This window comes from Oreochromis aureus, linkage group 23, assembly GCF_013358895.1.
Source record: "Oreochromis aureus strain Israel breed Guangdong linkage group 23, ZZ_aureus, whole genome shotgun sequence".
In the NCBI taxonomy this organism is placed as follows: Eukaryota; Metazoa; Chordata; class Actinopteri; order Cichliformes; family Cichlidae; genus Oreochromis; species Oreochromis aureus.
Window position 1 is genome coordinate 29,009,142 of NC_052963.1, and position 18,760 is coordinate 29,027,901.

The 18,760-nt window shown below is 38.9% G+C and overlaps 1 protein-coding gene across 1 annotated transcript; it reads left to right on the forward strand.

The window, feature by feature from the left end:
- Positions 1–5,808: 5,808 nt before the first annotated feature.
- Positions 5,809–18,573, forward strand: LOC116314063 (NACHT, LRR and PYD domains-containing protein 3-like). Its single transcript, XM_039607065.1, has 7 exons — positions 5,809–6,134; positions 6,297–8,091; positions 10,510–10,683; positions 10,929–11,102; positions 12,924–13,094; positions 17,261–17,307; positions 17,475–18,573. Exons 1-7 carry the CDS (start codon positions 5,906–5,908, stop codon positions 17,999–18,001), a joined length of 3,117 nt encoding a protein of 1,038 aa, XP_039462999.1. The 5' UTR covers positions 5,809–5,905; the 3' UTR covers positions 18,002–18,573.
- The last annotated feature ends 187 nt before the right edge of the window (positions 18,574–18,760 follow it).

Here is an 18,760-nt window from a genome sequence, read left to right on the forward strand (position 1 = left end):
TGTGGGGTCTTTATCTTACAATACAAAGTGCCTTGAGGTGACTGTTGTTATGCTTTGATGCTTTATAAATTAAACTGAATTGAATTTGATTTGTCAATAGCCCTCATCTCTCTTCAGGAGATCAAGTAGTCAAAGTTCTTAAAGTGTTTCTGGTCAGTATATGAAGTATAATAATTTAACATTAAGCTAAAGCTTAATGTTAAGCCTGCTTAATCCATTCCCAAACCATGTTTAATGTGTACTTGTTCCTGGGTTATTTCCATACATCCTAACCAATTTCCTTCAGTCTGAGGGTGACCATCTGGGACTTCTTCCAGACCTTGGCACAGGGCTGACACATCATGATAACTTGTACTTATTTACAATTGCAAAGAACTGAAAGATTTTGGAATCTGCAGTGTTTTGAAATGGTTCCAGGAGACCATCCCAGTATAAATCTATAGTTCTTCTTAGATCTTCACTGAGTTCTTTGGACATTCCTGTTGTGCAGAGTATTGGTGAATCTAATGAGCGCTTTAAAACAAATCCTTTTTATGCTGCCAAAGACAAACTATCACAAATGTTCAGTTGTCCCTGGCTGCAACAATGTGTTGGCTGTTTTAAAATCAAGGATATACTGTTCAGTTTCATACCGGTCTGTTCGGCAGTAAGTGGTTCCTTCTTGTTTGGCTAGATGCACTCCTACAGGAAATCCAGCTGTTAGCTGTAATATTCAGGTTTGTAAAGCACTTTAAAAATGAGGCCTTGCATTCACTTTGCTTTTCCTCACTTCTGATCCAACCTAATATCATGACAAAGCATGTAATAGCCATGCACTGTGTCCATTTTATGCTTTGCCTCTCAAAACATGAAATATACAGGCACGTAGAAGTTGCAATAAATTGCAGTAACAGCAGAATGGGATATTTTATCTCAAGCCAACATGAAAATTATATGCGGGAAAGTTTTTAAACAGACAATATAACACATTTACATGTATATACATAATAGCCCACTAGCTTAATTGATTCTGATGATTAAGGACCATGCAATGTACTCAATATGTTTTTTGCTGACTACCAACTTCGTGGCTTTAAATATATTATCTCCCCATGCTTCTTCATGCATGTCTATTTCATGTTTTGGAGAGGCAAAGCCACAAATGGACATGTTTACAACATGTTTGATACTGGGTTTGATACAGTGATACTGAGTTGTCTAATATGAAGTATTAGACAGTCAGTGAGATGACATGAAGAAAAAAAGGTCTCCAAAAAGTGTAGCACCTTTCATTCTTCTTGTCTTTAATAGTAAGTGGCTAGCTGGACTCAGTCAGAAAAAGCCAGCTGTTAGCTGTAATGTTCGGGTTTGTAAAGCACTTTATAAATGAGGATAGTGTGGAGGAGAGCCTGTTTAAGTAAGGTAAGAGGTGTTTCACCGGAGTCAAAAACTTGTTTGTTTCCTCCTCTGGTCGGTTGTACCGAGCTGTGCTTTCAGCAGCAATCAGTATTCTCCCTTTTCCAAAGCACATCCAAACTACAAAACTAGGTTTCTTAGCAAAGCACGAATGGGAATCCCATCACTACTATGTCTCCAAAAAAGCCAAAACAATTCAGAGACTCAGAGAAATAGATGCCACACTTTTTGGAGACCTTACTTTTCTCCTGTCATCTCACTGACTGGACTCCATAATATTATTTCATAGTACTTCCAAATCTAAGTGAAGGAGATTTTAATGTGGAGATTTCTTTTTTCTTTTTGCTGCAGATGTGCTGATGATAGGATTTCCAATTGTCTTCAGTAACAACAGTTATGTTTTCGGTGTGATATGCATGTAGTAACATGTTATGTAGTAAACTGTTTCATTGTGCTTGGGAAAGGTGAGAATATTTTTTTGCATAAAGTAGTGCTGATCGCATCATGCAAATGTCTGCTTTCTCAAGTGATTGCATGGCCCAGTACAACTGGCCTGGCAGTCTGATGACTCAAACAGGCTCCACTGAGTCCTCATTTATATAGTGCTTTATAAATGAGTCAATTTAGCTAAACAACAGAGAAAGATTTACTCCTGAAGAGACAGACAGTGAAAGTGGAGAGTATATCCTAGATCTCTTAACATAAAACTCTTGGAAAAGACTGTTGCAGCCAGGAACAGGCCAAAACTGATCTCCTTAAACGTTCTTAAAAATTAAAATTTGAAAAAAATTCAAATAGATGTAACAATGTTACATCTATTTGAATTTTTTTTTAAAGCTGTGCTCCATCATGTAAATTAGCTTTTGTATGTGCATTGTTTTACATCCTCTTTAATTACTAAGCTAATATACTTCAACAAAGTTACCTTGGCTCATTTTGCTCAGTGGTTATTAATCCAGCATGGCGGACAGATAAGAGGAGGGAAAGGCAGGATCCCCTGCTTTCTGATTGGTTGAGCTCTTCCCCTAGTCCAGGGGTCTGCAACCTTTTACACCCAAAGAGCCACTTGGATCCGGTTTCCACGCAAAAGAAAACACTGGGAGCCGCAAATGCTTTTTGACATCTAAAATGAAGATAACACTGTATATATTGTTTTCTACCTTTGTGTGAACAACTAAGGTGTGCTGCTTATGAAATCCATGAAGTGCTACAGAGAAAATTACATTTTATTTATGTAATCAACACATTTTGAACTCTTAAAGAAATATAACAAAAGCAAAGACACCCAGCTGAACTAAAATGATCCATGTAGCAAACAAAAACTGTTGTGAGCCGCCTCCCTTATATCGCCTTTGGGCTGTTGGAGCCTTGACCTGACTTTAAAAAATAATTGGTAAAAAGCTCTATGCTGCTGAAAATGAAAAATAGATATTTGCAAAATTCTGCCTAAATATGTATTTTACCTGGTTAATGCGTGCGGCGGGGGCGTGGTCTGCAGCGCCGCTGCAGGGGAGGCGGACGCACCTGAGCTGCACCCGCAATCACGCCTCGCCGCCTTAAAGTCTGTGCTCTCTCTGCTGTTGTTGGTGGAGGTGTGTGTCGGGCTGTGAGCTGCGAAGCTAGCCGGCTGTATGCGTACAGCAACCGTGTGTGAAAAGTGGTCAATAAAGAGATGCTGAAAAGCGCTTTCATGCAAACATCGTCGGGTCTGCCGTGATGTGTTTACAATGGGACTTCTGATCCTGAACCTCTGCTCACAGCGTCTGCTAATCGGTGCTGTGCGAAGTCAGTTTACGCAGGACTGTAAGCTGTCATCTGTCATCTATGAGGCGTGAGCAGTGTTTGTCTTTAACATAGTTCACGGTGGAGCTGCTGACATAATGTGGATCCGAAGATCCATAATTGGCCTACCTGGGGTTGAAAGTCTCGATAAATGCACGGCGTTACGGCGGGAATACCGGCTTCCGCGAGTGTGACGCTTATATTGAGCGAGGAAAAAATAATAGAATATAATTTTATATTTATATTTCAATATCACAATAATCTTCCAATTTAGAACTACAAGTTTAAAAGAACTAACATAAATAAAATACACTTCAGCGAAATACTTCTAATTTATTTTCCCAAACCACGCGGAGCCGCACTATAAGGACTAAAGAGCCGCGGGTTGCCGACCCCTGCCCTAGTCCCTCCACGCCTGCTCCAACTCTCCTGTCTCACATCATAGCTACAAGTGTACATGTGTTAGTTTTGTAACACATTTGCAACAAGCAAAGCATACAAATTAACAAACTTGTGATTAGAGTGGCTGTAATTGAGCAGTTTTATTAACTGACTCGAGAGATTGTAATCACAGAACTGTGGTTGTAAGAAGTACCAAAATAAAGTAAAATTTGACTTACTAGATTTTTCTATACATTCTTATTCTTAGTCTACAAGTTCTCACTCATCTAAAAGCTGTTACATTTTGCAACATGTGAATTTGAAGATTCCCAAATGGATTCTAACATCGTGTTCTCAGAGTGACAAAGATCATTATAAGGCTCTAGTGGATCTTGAGAATTTGGCTGATAATTCATTCATTTTAATTGTCTCACAGAAACTGCTTCATTTGTTTTCAGTATGTGAGACATTTACACAGGAATGAGCCAATCAAATCATGCTTTAAAAATCAGCAAAATTATTTTAACATTCAAAACATCAGTAAAGGGACTGTAAAACGGGCATAATGTGTTCTTTCCTTCTGCTCCTAGTGAGCACTCTCAATGCACAGTTATGGATCAGTTGTTGATTCATCACATACTGTAGGCCACATAGCAAAACATTGCTGCAGTCAAGCCTGTACATTAGTTTCTCAGAGAGAAAAGACTTAAGGTGATTACAAATCATATGTAATGACAGACAACAAATTAACCCTGGGCTTAAAATATGAGTCAAGGACCACTCCCAGGTTTGTCGCTTGATAACTTGGGTTCAAGATAGCTGAGCAATGTGATGATGTCTCTCTTGTCTGAGCTGCTTTTTGTTTTGTCCAGATTTTAATATCTAAACTTGCACTGTGCACAGATTGTTTAGCTGTGCACACATTTTTATTTATAGTATGTTGTTAAAGGTATTTGGATAGACAACAAAAACCTGGCCAAATGTTTTGTCTGTATTATTTTTACTCTTCTTCATGATTCCTCCACAGAGTGGACCAGAGCTCAGAGGCTCCCAGCGGTCAGTCTGCCCAGCAGCAACAAACACATCTGGACTCCATATTTATGGTCTGTACACGTACAACAATTATTTTATATTTATTCTGTTCACAGTCATGTTCGTGCTGGGTATGGGGTTGTAGCTCAGGAGGGAATTGGTAGTCTCTCATGTAGAAGGTTGATGGTCAGATCTCCACCTCCTTCCATCTAAATGCCATAGTGTGATACATGTAGTTATTTTTATACCCCTTTCCACCAGTGACAAGGATGGAGTTCATGCAAGACGTTTACCTAAATAAAACGTAACCTAAACAAGACACAAAGATCACCAATAAATTGATGTTGGATTGCATGAAAGACCTTGGCCACCTTTTATGAGGCTATACTCAAACTCAGTTGAACTTAGATAAGCATTTAGCAAACCACAAAATAAGTTGTAAATTAATACTGACTAATATCTTAAACAAGCCCCTTTGAGCCAGTTTGTTACAAACTGGCTCAAAGTAGGTGACAAGGAGGGAGTCTAAACAAAAAGTTTACATAAATATAAAATCATTTATTAAACATAACCCAACCAAGACAAAAAGGTCACCAATAATTTGATGTCAGGTGCAGTGGAAGACCTAGGTCAGCTTTTATAGGCCATTGCTTTCACGAGTGTGAGAAGGTCATAACAGAGAGGAGCTGTTATATAGAAATATGTCTCAATTCCTTTAAATAGGCAACGGTTTGAATTTCATGGAGGGACCTAGTTCTTACTGCAAACAGAGTGATTTAATAATGTTCAACCCTGTGTTTGAACCTGGGATCACAGTATCTTATTTCTTCTTATCTCAAAAAAGCATGCTTCTCCCAGACTGCAGGCTTACTTCTGGTTCTTAGAGCTTTTAAAAGTAGAATGGGAGGAAGAACCTTCAACTGCAAGGCCCATCTTGTGTAGAACCAGCTCCCAGTTTGGTTTCAGAAAACAGAGACACTCTCTGGTTTTAGGATTAGACATTTAGTGTTACTTTGTGATAATGTTTTGAGTTAGGGCTTGATCATGTGAGCCTGAAACATCCCATAGTTATTTTGCTATAGGCTCAGGTTGCTGGGGGAATTTCATGATGCACTGAGTACTTCTCGACTCCCTGTTTTTACTGCCCAGGTATACACTACTGTATGTCATTAAACGTTGTCTTGTCTCACCTGTAGATAGTGTATTGTTCTGTTTGTTGCTTCTGGGTGTGTCTTTTCCTTCTGCTCTCCTCTTTACCCAGCACCCTATAGAGATTAAGGGGTGATTAGATCATTAATGCAGTAATGTTTTCCAGATGCTGGACGACCACATCATTACTTTTGTGAAGAATGAATTGAAGAAGATCCACAAGGTTTTGCGTCAAGATTACCCAGAATGGGCAGAGAGACAAATGGAAGATGAGGAAGTATTAGCAGGTGAGGATGAAGAGCGGAGGAGAAGAAGCAGAGATGCAGTTTTGAAGATCACATTGGACTTCCTCAGGGGAATGAAGCAGGAGGAGCTGGCTGACCGACTGCAGAGCAGTAAGAGGATTTTTCTAAAGATTTAAGCTACATGAAAAAAACATTTACTAATGTGTCAAGAGATCTACAAAAATGTATTCAAAAACCTGTTTGCTGTAGAAATAAGTGGCATCTCTAGTTTATAAATACGTACTTGACATTTTTGCCCTTTTGTGCCTTTAGGAACTCCCACTGTAGTTTGTCAGAACCAAAAATCTGTTTTAAAGAAGAAGTTCCAGCGTGTGTTTGAGGGGATTGCTAAAGCAGGAAATCCAGCACTTCTGAATCAGATCTACACAGAGCTCTACATCACAGAGGGAGGGACTGCAGAGGTCAATGATGAACATGAGGTCAGACAGATTGAAACAACATCCAGGAAACCAGACAGACCAGAAAAAACAATCAGACAAGAAGACATCTTTAAAGCCTCACCTGGAAGAGATGAACCAATCAGAACAGTGCTGACAAAGGGAGTGGCTGGCATTGGGAAAACAGTCTTAACACAGAAGTTCACCCTCGACTGGGCTGAAGACAAAGCCAACCAGGACATCCAGTTCATATTTCCATTCACTTTCAGAGAGCTGAATGTGCTGAAAGAGGAAAAGTTCAGCTTGGTGGAACTTGTTCATCACTTCTTTACTGAAACCAAAGAAGCAGGACTCTGTAGCTTTGAAAACTTCCAAGTTGTGTTCATCTTTGATGGTCTGGATGAGTGTCGACTTCCTCTGGACTTCAACAAAACTGAGAACCTGACTGATGTTACGGTGTCCACCTCAGTGGATGTGCTGCTGATAAACCTCATCAGGGGGAAACTGCTTCCCTCTGCTCACCTCTGGATAACCACACGACCTGCAGCAGCTAATCAGATCCCTGCAGAATGCATTGACAGGGTAACAGAGATTAGAGGGTTCCCTGATACACAGAAGGAGGAGTACTTCAGAAAGAGATTCAGAAGTTGGTGGAAGGCACACAATATCATATCCCACATCAGGACATCACCTAGCCTCCGCATCATGTGCCACATCCCAGTCTTCTGCTGGATCACTGCTACAGTTCTGGAGCATGTGCTGAAAACCAGAAAGTGGAACACGATGCCCAAGACCCTGACTGAGATGTACATCCACTTCCTGGTGGTTCAGGCCAAAGTGAAGAAGGTCAAGTATGATGGAGGAGCTGAGACAGATCCACACTGGTGTCCAGAGAGCAGGACGATGATTGAGTCACTGGGAAAACTGGCTTTTGATCAGCTGCAGAAAGGAAACCTGATCTTCTATGAATCAGACCTGACAGAGTGTGGCATCGATATCAGAGCAGCCTCAGTGTACTCAGGAGTGTTCACACAGATCTTTAAAGAGGAGAGAGGACTGTACCAGGACAAGGTGTTCTGCTTCATCCATCTGAGTGTTCAGGAGTTTCTGGCTGCTCTTCATGTCCATCTGACCTTCATCGACTCTGGAGTCAATCTGCTGGAAGAGCAACAGACAGCCTCCAGGAAATTTGAAACAAGAGAATCTAACGAGAAATACTTCTATCAGACTGCTGTGGACAAGGCCTTAAAGAGTCCAAACGGACACCTGGACTTGTTCCTCCGCTTCCTCGTGGGTCTTTCACTGCAGACCAATCAGAATCTACTACAAGGTCTGCTGACACACACAGGAAGTAGCTCACAGACCAACCAAGAAACAGTCCAGTACATTAAAGTGAAAATTAGTGAGAGTCTGTCTGCAGAGAAAAGCATCAACCTGTTCCACTGTCTGAATGAACTGAATGATCGTTCTCTAGTGGAGGAGATCCAACAGTTCCTGAGTTCAGGAAGTCTCTTGACAAATAATCTGTCTCCTGCTCAGTGGTCAGCTCTGGTCTTCATCTTATTGGCATCGGAAGAAGATCTGGATGTGTTTGACTTGAAGAAATTCTCAGCTTCAGAGGAGGCTCTTCTGAGACTGCTACCAGTGATCAAAGCCTCCAACAAAGCTCTGTACGTAAATATGTGCTCACTTCTCTCATTTTAAAATGCTGATTATAGTTAAGAAAATAGCAAATGCTCAATTGAAAGAAAAAACCCACAATATTTTAATAGGTTCTAGCCTCTAATAGAAACTCTTATAGAAACTCTAAAGCTATTGAATGTAATTTTCATCAGCATTCAGCATCCACGGTTAAGTATAATATACTTTCAATATATCACAGCATTAGAAAGTGTCAGAGTCTCTAAAACATTTGTGGGTGTAACCCTTGTCAGATGGAAGAAAAATGTCACAATCAATATAAATTCTTGGCTCTTAAGAATTTCAGTGCTCGTCCCCTATGGCAGAACACTGGTTTACTAGTCTCGGTGGTCTGTGCTCTCCATTTCTAATTCATATTTTTTAGTCAGCAGACTTTAACTACATCATCTTCTTTTGTCAGTAATCATAGCTGAGTTTTTACCTCACCTTCAGCACAGAAACTGTAGCAGAGCAGTATAAATCAAGTCCTACCTTTGCTTCCAGAGCACAAAAAATTTCATTTGAAGTCGGCATTTCAGTTCATTTCCATGTAAACCTTTTAACAGGGATACTGTTTTGTACTGCACTGTCTGAAAGACAAAATCCAGCGTTATGTTCCACAGGTAAAAGCGTATAATAAGAAACATGCCCTCCTGTAATCTTTGTGCAGCATGTGATAAAGGTCATTTTAAAATGAAACACAGACTTAAAATGCTATATATTTTTCTGATATAACTTTTTTAGTTATCCATAAATTTTAGTCAAACACCTAGATATTTCCTTTTTTTGTCTGTTCCAACAAGTAAAATAATTTCTTGTGTGAACTCCATCCTTGTCACTGGTGGACAGGGATATAAGAATAACTACATGTATCACACTATGGCATGTAGACAGAAGGAAGTGGAGATCTGACCATCAACCTTCTACATGAGAGACAACCAGTTCCCTCCTGAGCTACAACCCCCATTCCCAGCATGAACATGACTGTGAACAGAATAAATATAAAACTAGTTGTTGTATGTGTACAGACCAAAAATAGTCCAGATGTGTTTGTTGCTGCTGGGCAGACTGACCGCTGGGAGCCTCTGAGATCTCCCTGTCCACTCTGTGGAGGAATCATGAAGAAGAGTAAAAATAATACAGACAAAACATTTGGCCAGGTTTTTGTTGTCTATCCAAATACCTTTAACAACATACTATAAATAAAAATGTGTGCACAGCTAAACAATCCGTGCACAGTGCAAGTGTAGATATTAAAATCTGGACAAAAATTTAAAAAAAGCAGCTCAGACAAGAGAGATATCATCACAGTGCTCAGTTATGTTGAACCCAAGTCATCAAGCGACAAACCTGGCAGTGGTCATTGACTCATATTTTAAGCCCAGGGTTAATTTGTTGTCTGCCATTACATATGATTTGTAATCACCTTAAATCTTTTCTCTCTGAGAAACTAATGTACAGGCTTGACTGCAGCAATGTTTTGCTATGTGGCCTACAGTATGTGATGAATCAACAACTGATCCATAGCTGTGCATTCAGAGTGCTCACTAGGAGCAGAAGGAAAGAACACATTATGCTTCTCCAAAAGTTGATTCTGTTCATCTGGACATAGCGTTTTCAGTGGGAGAAACGTTTCGTCACTCATCCAAGTGACTTCTTCGGTCTCAGCTGACTGCAGGTTACCCCAATCTTATAAACAGTTCATTTGCATAATGACTGAAACCGGCCCACTGAAGGAACAATGGGCTGGGAAATTTACTTACCTGGATGACTGAACGTGCATCAACACATTATGGTTCTTTTACAGTCCCTGTACTGGTGTTTTGAATGTTAAAATAATTTTGATGATTTTTAAAGCATGATTTGATTAGGCTCATTCTGGTTCTTTTTCAGTAGAACCAACCACAAAGAAAACTAACAAAACCTAGATCAAAACTGGGAAATCTAAACACAAAACACTATATGAAACAAGAAACTTAAAAACATGGAAAAAGAAACCTGAAACCTAGAAACAACAGGAAGAGAAGCAGACAAACTGAAAATAGACAGAGGAAAACAGAAGGTTAAATACACAAAAGGGCAATGAGGGAATGGGAACCAGGAGGGAAATACAGCTGGGACTAATCACACACACACACACACACACACACACACGATAATGGGATGAAGCGAAGCAGAATAGACTAACACAGGACACAGTAAAACAGGAAATAAACAAACAGAAAAAATGATGACTAGATGTAACACAAGGAACACAGGGGAGGCACAGTAACAAAACCTAAAGGCTAGAAACTATCAAATATATAACCAGAAATGAACTAAATCAAAGGATATTAATAATCAAAAACATAAATACTGGGTCATTAGACCCAGGACCATGACAAATAGAACTTTATTTTCTTTCCTAGACTAAGTGTCTGTAACCTTTCGGAGAGAAGCTGTCAAGCTCTGTCATCAGTTCTCACATCCCAGGCCTCTAGTTTGAAAGAGTTGGACCTAAGTAACAACAACCTGGGGGATTCAGGAGTGATTCTTCTGTCTGCCGCACTGACGAGTCCACATTGTGAACTGGATACTCTCAGGTCAGATCAAACAATATTGTTTTTCTCTTAAGTGACAGAATAAATTAGTTTAAAATTTTAAGAATAAAAGTCAACTTTTTCCATATGTTACTGTATAATAATGTTTTTCAGTATTTGAGAGTCACATTAAACATTAAGGATTTATTCAAGGCTAAGTATTGCTAGTATCTAGTATATCTAGTAATTCCATAATGACAAATTAATATCAGTATTGTTATTGTCTGTGTTTGTTTATAATTTTTCAGACTGAGTGTCTGTAACCTCTCAGAGAAGAGCTGTGAAGCTTTATCCTCAGTTCTTGGCTCACAGTCCTCTAGTTTGAAAGAGCTGGACCTGAGTGACAACGATCTAAAGGATTCAGGAGTGAAGCATTTGTCTGTTTGCGTGAAGAGTTCCTATTGTAAACTGGAAACTCTCAGGTCAGGATTAAGACTTTTCACTGACTGCCTTTTAAATGTGTAATTATACTATTGCAGAAACACCTAGTCCCAACATTTACCCTTTATTTATATTTGTCCCAAAAAATTATCATAATAAGATTCATAATTTATATATAAAATTTATTTTATATGTTTTATGTTATATATATAATTTTTTTAAACACACGGGTCAGTTTAGAGTTTTACAATTTGAACAATAACAATTTTCAAGAAAATGCCCCAAACACAAGTTTAATATAATTTAATGTATTTAATCAGGTACGGTATCATGTTATGGTATGGTATCTCTTCCTATTATCTCTGTAGTCCGTTTCATTAAAACCCTTGGAAAACATCTTATTTCATTATGTAATCTGCAGCTCTCTTTTGGATCACCTGTTGATAGGGTTCATTCATTTGTTTTTAGGGAATTGCTAGCTTAGCTTAGCTCATAGCCAACTAGCTAGCAAACTGGCATGGACTTCACCTATCTCTCCTGAACTTTCTTGCTCAGTATGTCAGATGTTTAGTTATACCTCACCCTCCTTTAGTAATAATTGTAGTTATAATAAATGTAGCCCATATGCAACTATAGAGCTATGTGCAAGGAGAAGGATTTTTAATTCAATTCTAGATTTTTCTAGAGCATGTGCACCAAAATAAACTATTTCCAACAGTGCAATTTAAGTTCTAAGTGTCCCTAAGTGACACTTAGGTTCTAAGTGTCCCACTCAGAAAGTCATAAAGTCAAAAAAATCTGCTTCCCACTTCTGGTTCCCGGAGGTAATGGTATACATGTGGTAGTTCTTGCTGACAACATGATGACTTGTATTCCAACGTAGGAAGTGCTATGAACAGCTATGATCAGATTGGCAAAGTATGTTCCTGGATTATAATATTTTGTTGTTTTGTGCGCTTTTTTATGCAATTTTTGCAAAGTCATTAGTGGAAGGAAACTGCAGCATAGAACAGGCTGAATGCATGATGCATGCAAGTATGAATCCTCCAGTTTCATAATCAGAAAAAAAAATATTGCTGTACTTTATTTGGTAGCAATTCTTCTGGGATTTAAAAATAATTACGTAAATGGGATAGCGGACACTCCTGTGGGTTTAGAAGGGAGAAAGCCCACACTGACTTTTGGATTCCAGTCAAAAACCTACAATTTCAAGAGAAAGTGCAGCTAAACATGTCACTCTTGGTCCATTGGGGAGGGGAGCAGAGAAAACTATAGAGTCCGACATTGTTTTGGGAAACATACAGACTGATTCAAAATTAATTTTAGTCATCTCCAATCTACATAACCGGGTGTCTTTACTGATGATATGAATTATAATTTTACCAAATCTAAATTTATCCTTAGCCGGTAGTTTCTTGTTTCCTTCAATGTTGCCTGCTCTGACCATGAAAGACAATTGACGATGGATGCTGGTGTGTCTACTTGAAGATGTTTAAAAACATAATCACCAGTAACCAGAGTTTGTTCCATGACAGTTGTTGTTGAGTAGGGAGAATGTTCTTTTCCTTCCGTGCATCCCCCAATCAGCTATCTTGGATGGCCCTGCTTTAAGCAGTTTCCATTGGAAGTATCTTTTTGGGATAAAGTAATTGTTCGTAGGACATCATCTGATTTCTGGGGTATTCGAGGAGGTTTTGTGTTACTGGAGGTCCTATTGTCTGTTTGAAATAATCTCTTTATAAATAAAAGGGAAATTGAATTTAATAGATGAAAAGTATAGATGTAATTGTATCTGAAATAAGAAAAAAAAAAGAAAGAAAAACCTCCAGTAACTTATGAATTGTTGTTTTATGTGTCTGCAGTCTGTCAGGCTGTCTGATCACAGAGGAAGGCTGTACTTCTCTGGCCTCAGCCTTGAGTTCCAACTCTCATCTAAGAGAGCTGGACCTCAGCTACAACCATCCAGGAGACTCGGGAATAAAGCTGCTTTCGGCTGGAGTGAAGGATACAGGCCGGAAATTGGACACTCTCAGGTATGGAGAAAATGTCTAATAGAAAAATGTATTAAAAACGGACCAAATCACCAAATCAAAATAGATGTGTCATTAACAGACTAAAAGCACTAAATAATCTGCATATTAAAAATTTGCTATAAATTAGATGTGAAAAGATATCTTTAGTACTGTTACATCTGGGATAATAAAATCCAGCTCTAGCTGGGTTGTAAAACATTTAAAGTAAAGTTCTAGAGTAAGGATTTTCTAATTTTGTTAAACACCTCAGAACAAAAATAATTTATTTTATAAAACTAAAAACAGAATTTTTATTTTTTGCAAATCTCATAATCCCACATTTTATTCACAGTGGAACATAGAAAACAGAGGTGAGAAGTAACAAAGAACAAATACTTTGTTGTACTTAAGTAGTATTTTTCAGGTATCTGTACTTTACTTCGACTTTTTTACTTTTACTCCCTACATTTTTAAGCAAATATTGTACTTTCTACTCACATTTTTAAGACTGACTTATTACTTTTGGTTTAACTTTTTTTTTTTTTTTTTGTGGAATTATTATTTCATCATTGCAAGACTCCAAACATCAAATGGGTTTGAGCCTAAATAGAAACACATCAAAGGCAATTCTGTCCTATTAATCACCAGCAGATGTCACATGTGGCAAAGTCTGGGGTTAAAGTGGGTGGGTGGTTTTTTTGTTTGTTGGTTTTTTGGCACACACCAGAATTGTATCGAGGTGCATAAACAATCTGAAACTCATCTCCAAAGTGACATCTGCTGGCCAATTTGGCTATCACCACATCTTGATAATGCTTTTCTTTGAAACAATGATGCAGACAAGCCCTGCACAATTCCAAATAAAACTACTTATTATACCAGACTGTTTGTAATAGGGATCAGCACATCTTTTAGAGAACTCTCTTTTCAAACAAGAAAAGAAAGTATTGAGACTGTACTGTAATAACTACACAGGTTTATTGCTCTTTTGGGGCTTAGTCAACTTTGTTTTTTTTCTCACAGCCATCAAAGTTTGGGTGCGTTTGGTTGTTTTTTGGAGGCTCCTGTAATCAGGTTTGTTCTATGCACTGTTCAGCAATGCTAGAAGCTGGTATAGCATTAGCTTTGATTTTTAATCAGTTTAAAAATATATATTCAAATGAAAAAAAAGACTAAAGGTGTTTTCCTTGTTTATAAAAAAAAAGGTAACATTTATTATATTTATGTGGACTAAATCTGACCAATCGTAACAGTCAGTTTCACGTACTTTGACCTTTACACCTTATAATCATCATCTGAACCATAAGGAAACTTTCTTGAACTTTAAACTGCTGTAAATGTTTTATCTTTCAACATGTTGTTTTACTGAGTCTGGAGTTTTGGTTATCGGGAACTTTCAGATATTTTAATAAGTTTGAAACAGAGTGAATGGGGCTCACGTATCTCTCTTTCTCATCTATATGGCAGTAATCATTCGAATAAGATATTTATATATTAATGCAATATTTTTTTGATTACAGTTTCGAGTCCAGTTTTAAGTGGTTGCATAGTCTATGTTGGTCTTCACAATATACAGCAAAAAAGAGAGTGTATTGTTTTCTTTTACACATGTGCATGTAATTAGCTCAGTGGTGTTTGATAAACTGGAAATGCGCAGTGGCTGTGGTTTCATGGTCAGATTAAAGTCATATCAAGTGTGACATCAGAATCAGAATACTTTATTAATCCCGAAGGAAATTAGGGTTACAGCAGGCAGCAGGCTAATGGCGCATGCGCACTTACAAAGGAACCTTCTGACCAAACTTACACAAACAACACATTGGGAAGACATGTCAGAGAAGTAGGCTGATAGGAAAAGAACAACAAAAATACATAACATGAGGTGAGAGGAGGAGAAAAAAAAACACTCAGACTGAGCTCCTAATGGGAGAACAGTTTGAGAACAGAAAAAAACACCTCAGCACAAAAAGCACATGACTATCAATACACCATAGAAACACAAGACAAGCAACAGGGGCGGGTGAAAGGGTAAGAGAGAGCCGTTGTAGACAGCGCATCCGGTCCTGCAGCATGTCTGCGCTGGTCCAGTCGACCGCCATCTTCCCCGGGAGGGGACAAGCATCGAAGGCGTTTGGAAAGGGAGGGGGGATGAGTGTGTATCAGTGTATGTGTGTGTGTGTGTGTGTGTGTGTGTGTCCAGAGTTCAGCTGAGACAGTGTCCTTCGCCCTGCCAGGCTAAGTAAACAGTCTTCCAGCCAACCCAGGTGGCCTTGCGTAGGATAGGAAGAACAATCTAAGCACAGTCTGTTATCAGGGTGTTGTTGTTCAGCTCCAGCCTTGAGATCACAGCTGGCGCCGAAGTGGTAGCCGCATGAAGTGATGGTGGTTTTTACTTTAGTGCGAACAACTCATGTGAATTTCAAAGCTGTTCTAACAGTCCGACACTGGTCTCTCAATCTCCTGTTGGAGAGCCGTGAGCTTCTCCATGATGTTATCAAACTTACGCTCTGTGATGTTGTCCTTCTTCTGCTCAAAGAGCAGATTCTGAGAACTCACGACCGCAGTCAGCTTCTCCAAGATGTAATCAATTTTCGCTCAGAGGTCTTATTCTGAGTGTTAACGGCAGCCGTAAGCTTCTCCAAGATCTTATCTGTGCTGCGCTCAATGAGCCCATTTTGAGAACTCACCACTTGTCCCATCGATTCAATCCCAAGGGGCAGCCTTGTGGGGTTTTGAACAGCCGATTCCGCTTTCTTTAATCTTCGATAAGCCAGGGCCAAGCCAGCTCCGATCAGCAAGAACCCTGTTATCATGGTTCCGAATAGGTAGATACCTTCAACACTCAGGCTCACCCGAGCCCAGACTTCTCGTTGAGAAAAGGGTGTCAATTGCATTCAGGGACCAGTTGATCAAATCCATAATTCCTCTTTAGGTTTTAGAGAACAGACTGTGAGAGAGTGTTCCAGGGAAAAGTAATACAAAAATACATGAGACTAGACAAGGACACAAGAGGCTAAGCAGGGAAGATAAGGGGGAGAGGAGAGGAGAACAAGTGCGACCGCCTTTGCCAAGAGCCAAAGTGACAGAGCTCTATGTTACTGTTAAGTTATAATAGTTAGATTCATTCACTGAATTCCACCTTTATACCACCTTTAAACCATCTAGAAAAAAGACAGCATAAACTGGCATTCACTGTTGATTTTCACCTATTTCCCTTGCACATAGAGATTTCTCCAGATTCACAATCATTTTATGGTACTATGTATAGTAAATGATAAGACATTCAAAGTCTTCATAAATGAATATTGACCAATATTCTGAAACAGTTCCACAGTTTTTAGAAAGTTTTTTCCACCTTGTTATTGTGGTACCACTTACTTTTTGAGGTAATTTTGATTCTTAACCCAGCTTTTTTGAGGTGTGTTGCTATCAAAGTGAAAATGAGCTAAATTTGTTTTTCCTAAATTGGGGCACTTTTTTAGACTATAAATTTGATATGTTTTCTATGTTCCATTGTGATTAAAATATAGATCTATAAAAGTTATTAATTATTACATCGCTTTATTTCTATTTTAAAAAACTTTAAAGCTTTTTGGACAATCCAGTGTTTACTGCCAACTTACCATATAATTTCACACTGGCCTTTTATAAGCACACATCTACCCCACCTGAATGTCTACATTTTCTATCGGTAACTTTTTTTTTTTTTTTCTTTTTTTTAGAGGAACCCGATAAACATGTTTATTCTTAATGCCATTTCCATTGTAAATCCCAGTTAAAATAAGGGGGGGGGGGGGGGTAGTAACGTGCAGATTGGAGTTAAGTCGTAACCTCATCAAGTATTTTTTCTTCCTCATTTTGTGTTGTCCAGTCAGGGGAAAGGATCATGATGATGACACAATATTTTCCCAATTTAAAATGTTCTTGTATGAATGCACCAATTATTACAATGGTGGACCCATGATTTGACTTTATGGATTTATCCAACAGCTGCTTCAAAGGACTGACAGATCCAGGATCAGTCCAAATCATCAGCACTTTGATCCACGTATGGATTGAAGTGTATTTGAGAAAATGTTGGACTGTCCCTTTATCACTGTCTAACAGTATGTGTATGAGAGCGATGCAATGTCCATGTGTGCATGCTGAAAGAGACTGTGCTGGTCTGACCCGCCTCCTCCTTTCAGGGTGGAGCCTGCTGGAGTCCAATGGTTGGCACCAGGTCTGAGGAAGTGTAAGTGTGTTTTTAATGTGATTCATGAAAATACACATTCAACCATCTTCACATTGTTAAATCACTCATTCACATCTCTGATGTCAGGTGTCATCATCAAAGTGTCAATCAATGAACAGATGATGGATCAATAACTGCAGCTGGATTGTGTTTTTTCTCTCCATCAGATTCCTGTAAACTCATAATCGACACAAACACAGTAAACAGAAAACTCAAACTGTCTGACAACAACAGGAAGGTGACACATGTGGAGGAGGTTCAGTCATATCCTGATCATCCAGACAGATTTGATGTTTGGTTTCAGCTGCTGTGTAGAGATGGTCTGACTGGTCGCTGTTACTGGGAGGTCGAGTGGAGAGGAGAGGTTTGGATAACAGTGAGTTACAGACAAATCAGCAGGAAAGGAGGCAGTTATGACTCTTCATTTGGACACAACACTCAGTCCTGGAGTCTGCAGTGCACTAGCAATGGTCCTCATTTTGCCTGGCACAATGACAAAACAATATCCTCCTACTCAACCGCCTCTGTCTCTAACAGAGTAGCAGTGTATGTGGACTGTCCTGCTGGCACTCTGTCCTTCTACAGAGTCTCCTCTGACACTCTGATCCACCTCCACACCTTCAACACCACATTCACTGACCGTCTCTATCCTGGATTTGCAATCTGTGCTGCTTCCTCAGTCTCCCTGTGTTGATTTTAGCATTGAGGTTTTGCAGAGACATAACATTAACCCAAAGATCTAAGGAACAGGTCAATAAGGCCCCAATCACAAGGCTTAGAAATTGGTTTGTGACCATCTGGCAGCTACCAATCAAGAACAAATTACTATTTGAGTTAGGAGTAGTTTCTGGAAGTTGACAGTTGCTGGGAAAATTATTGCTTGTGCCCCAGTCACACAAGCTTAGAGACCAGTCATTGATCCCCCCTGGTAACCACCTGTCAGTAGGCAAAAACGTGTATTGCCTAACCGGTTGCTTTAATAACACATTGCTGTGGTTGTGGTTTTGAATGTGTCAGGTGTGGTGAATCTGGACACAGTTATTTTCTGTTATACTTAGGGTAGTAATGTGGGAACTTCAACATTTTGTGCTATTTGGATTAGACTGCCTACTGACATTTTTGTTTTTGTGGTGCATCCTGTCATATTTGTGCATTCCAACATGAAAGTTGAATGAAAATGGCATTTTAATAATTTTTGTGACTAAAACTTTTTGTTAAAAAGTATTCTATGTAACAGGAGTGCTCTGCTTTTTTAAAAAAATTCTTTTTAAATCGTATTTTTAATTAGCTGATATTTTGACCATTTTTGATGTGTTTGACCCAAATTTCAGATTCAGATTCATCTTGATTGTAAGAAAAAACAGGTTTTTTTTTAATATATATTAATGTTCAAACCTTGCTTCATATTTCAATGTGTGAAAAAAGGGCCTTATTGTGGCTAGTCGACCATTTG

Bases quoted from the DNA above. Each gene is read 5' to 3' on its own strand.
- LOC116314063 (XM_039607065.1), top strand. From the start codon at position 5,906: ATGCTGGACGACCACATCATTACTTTTGTGAAGAATGAATTGAAGAAG. The intron at 11,103-12,923 runs GTCAGGATTAAG...ATGTGTCTGCAG, and splicing joins TGTAAACTGGAAACTCTCAG to TCTGTCAGGCTGTCTGATCA. The intron at 13,095-17,260 runs GTATGGAGAAAA...TCCTCCTTTCAG, and splicing joins CGGAAATTGGACACTCTCAG to GGTGGAGCCTGCTGGAGTCC.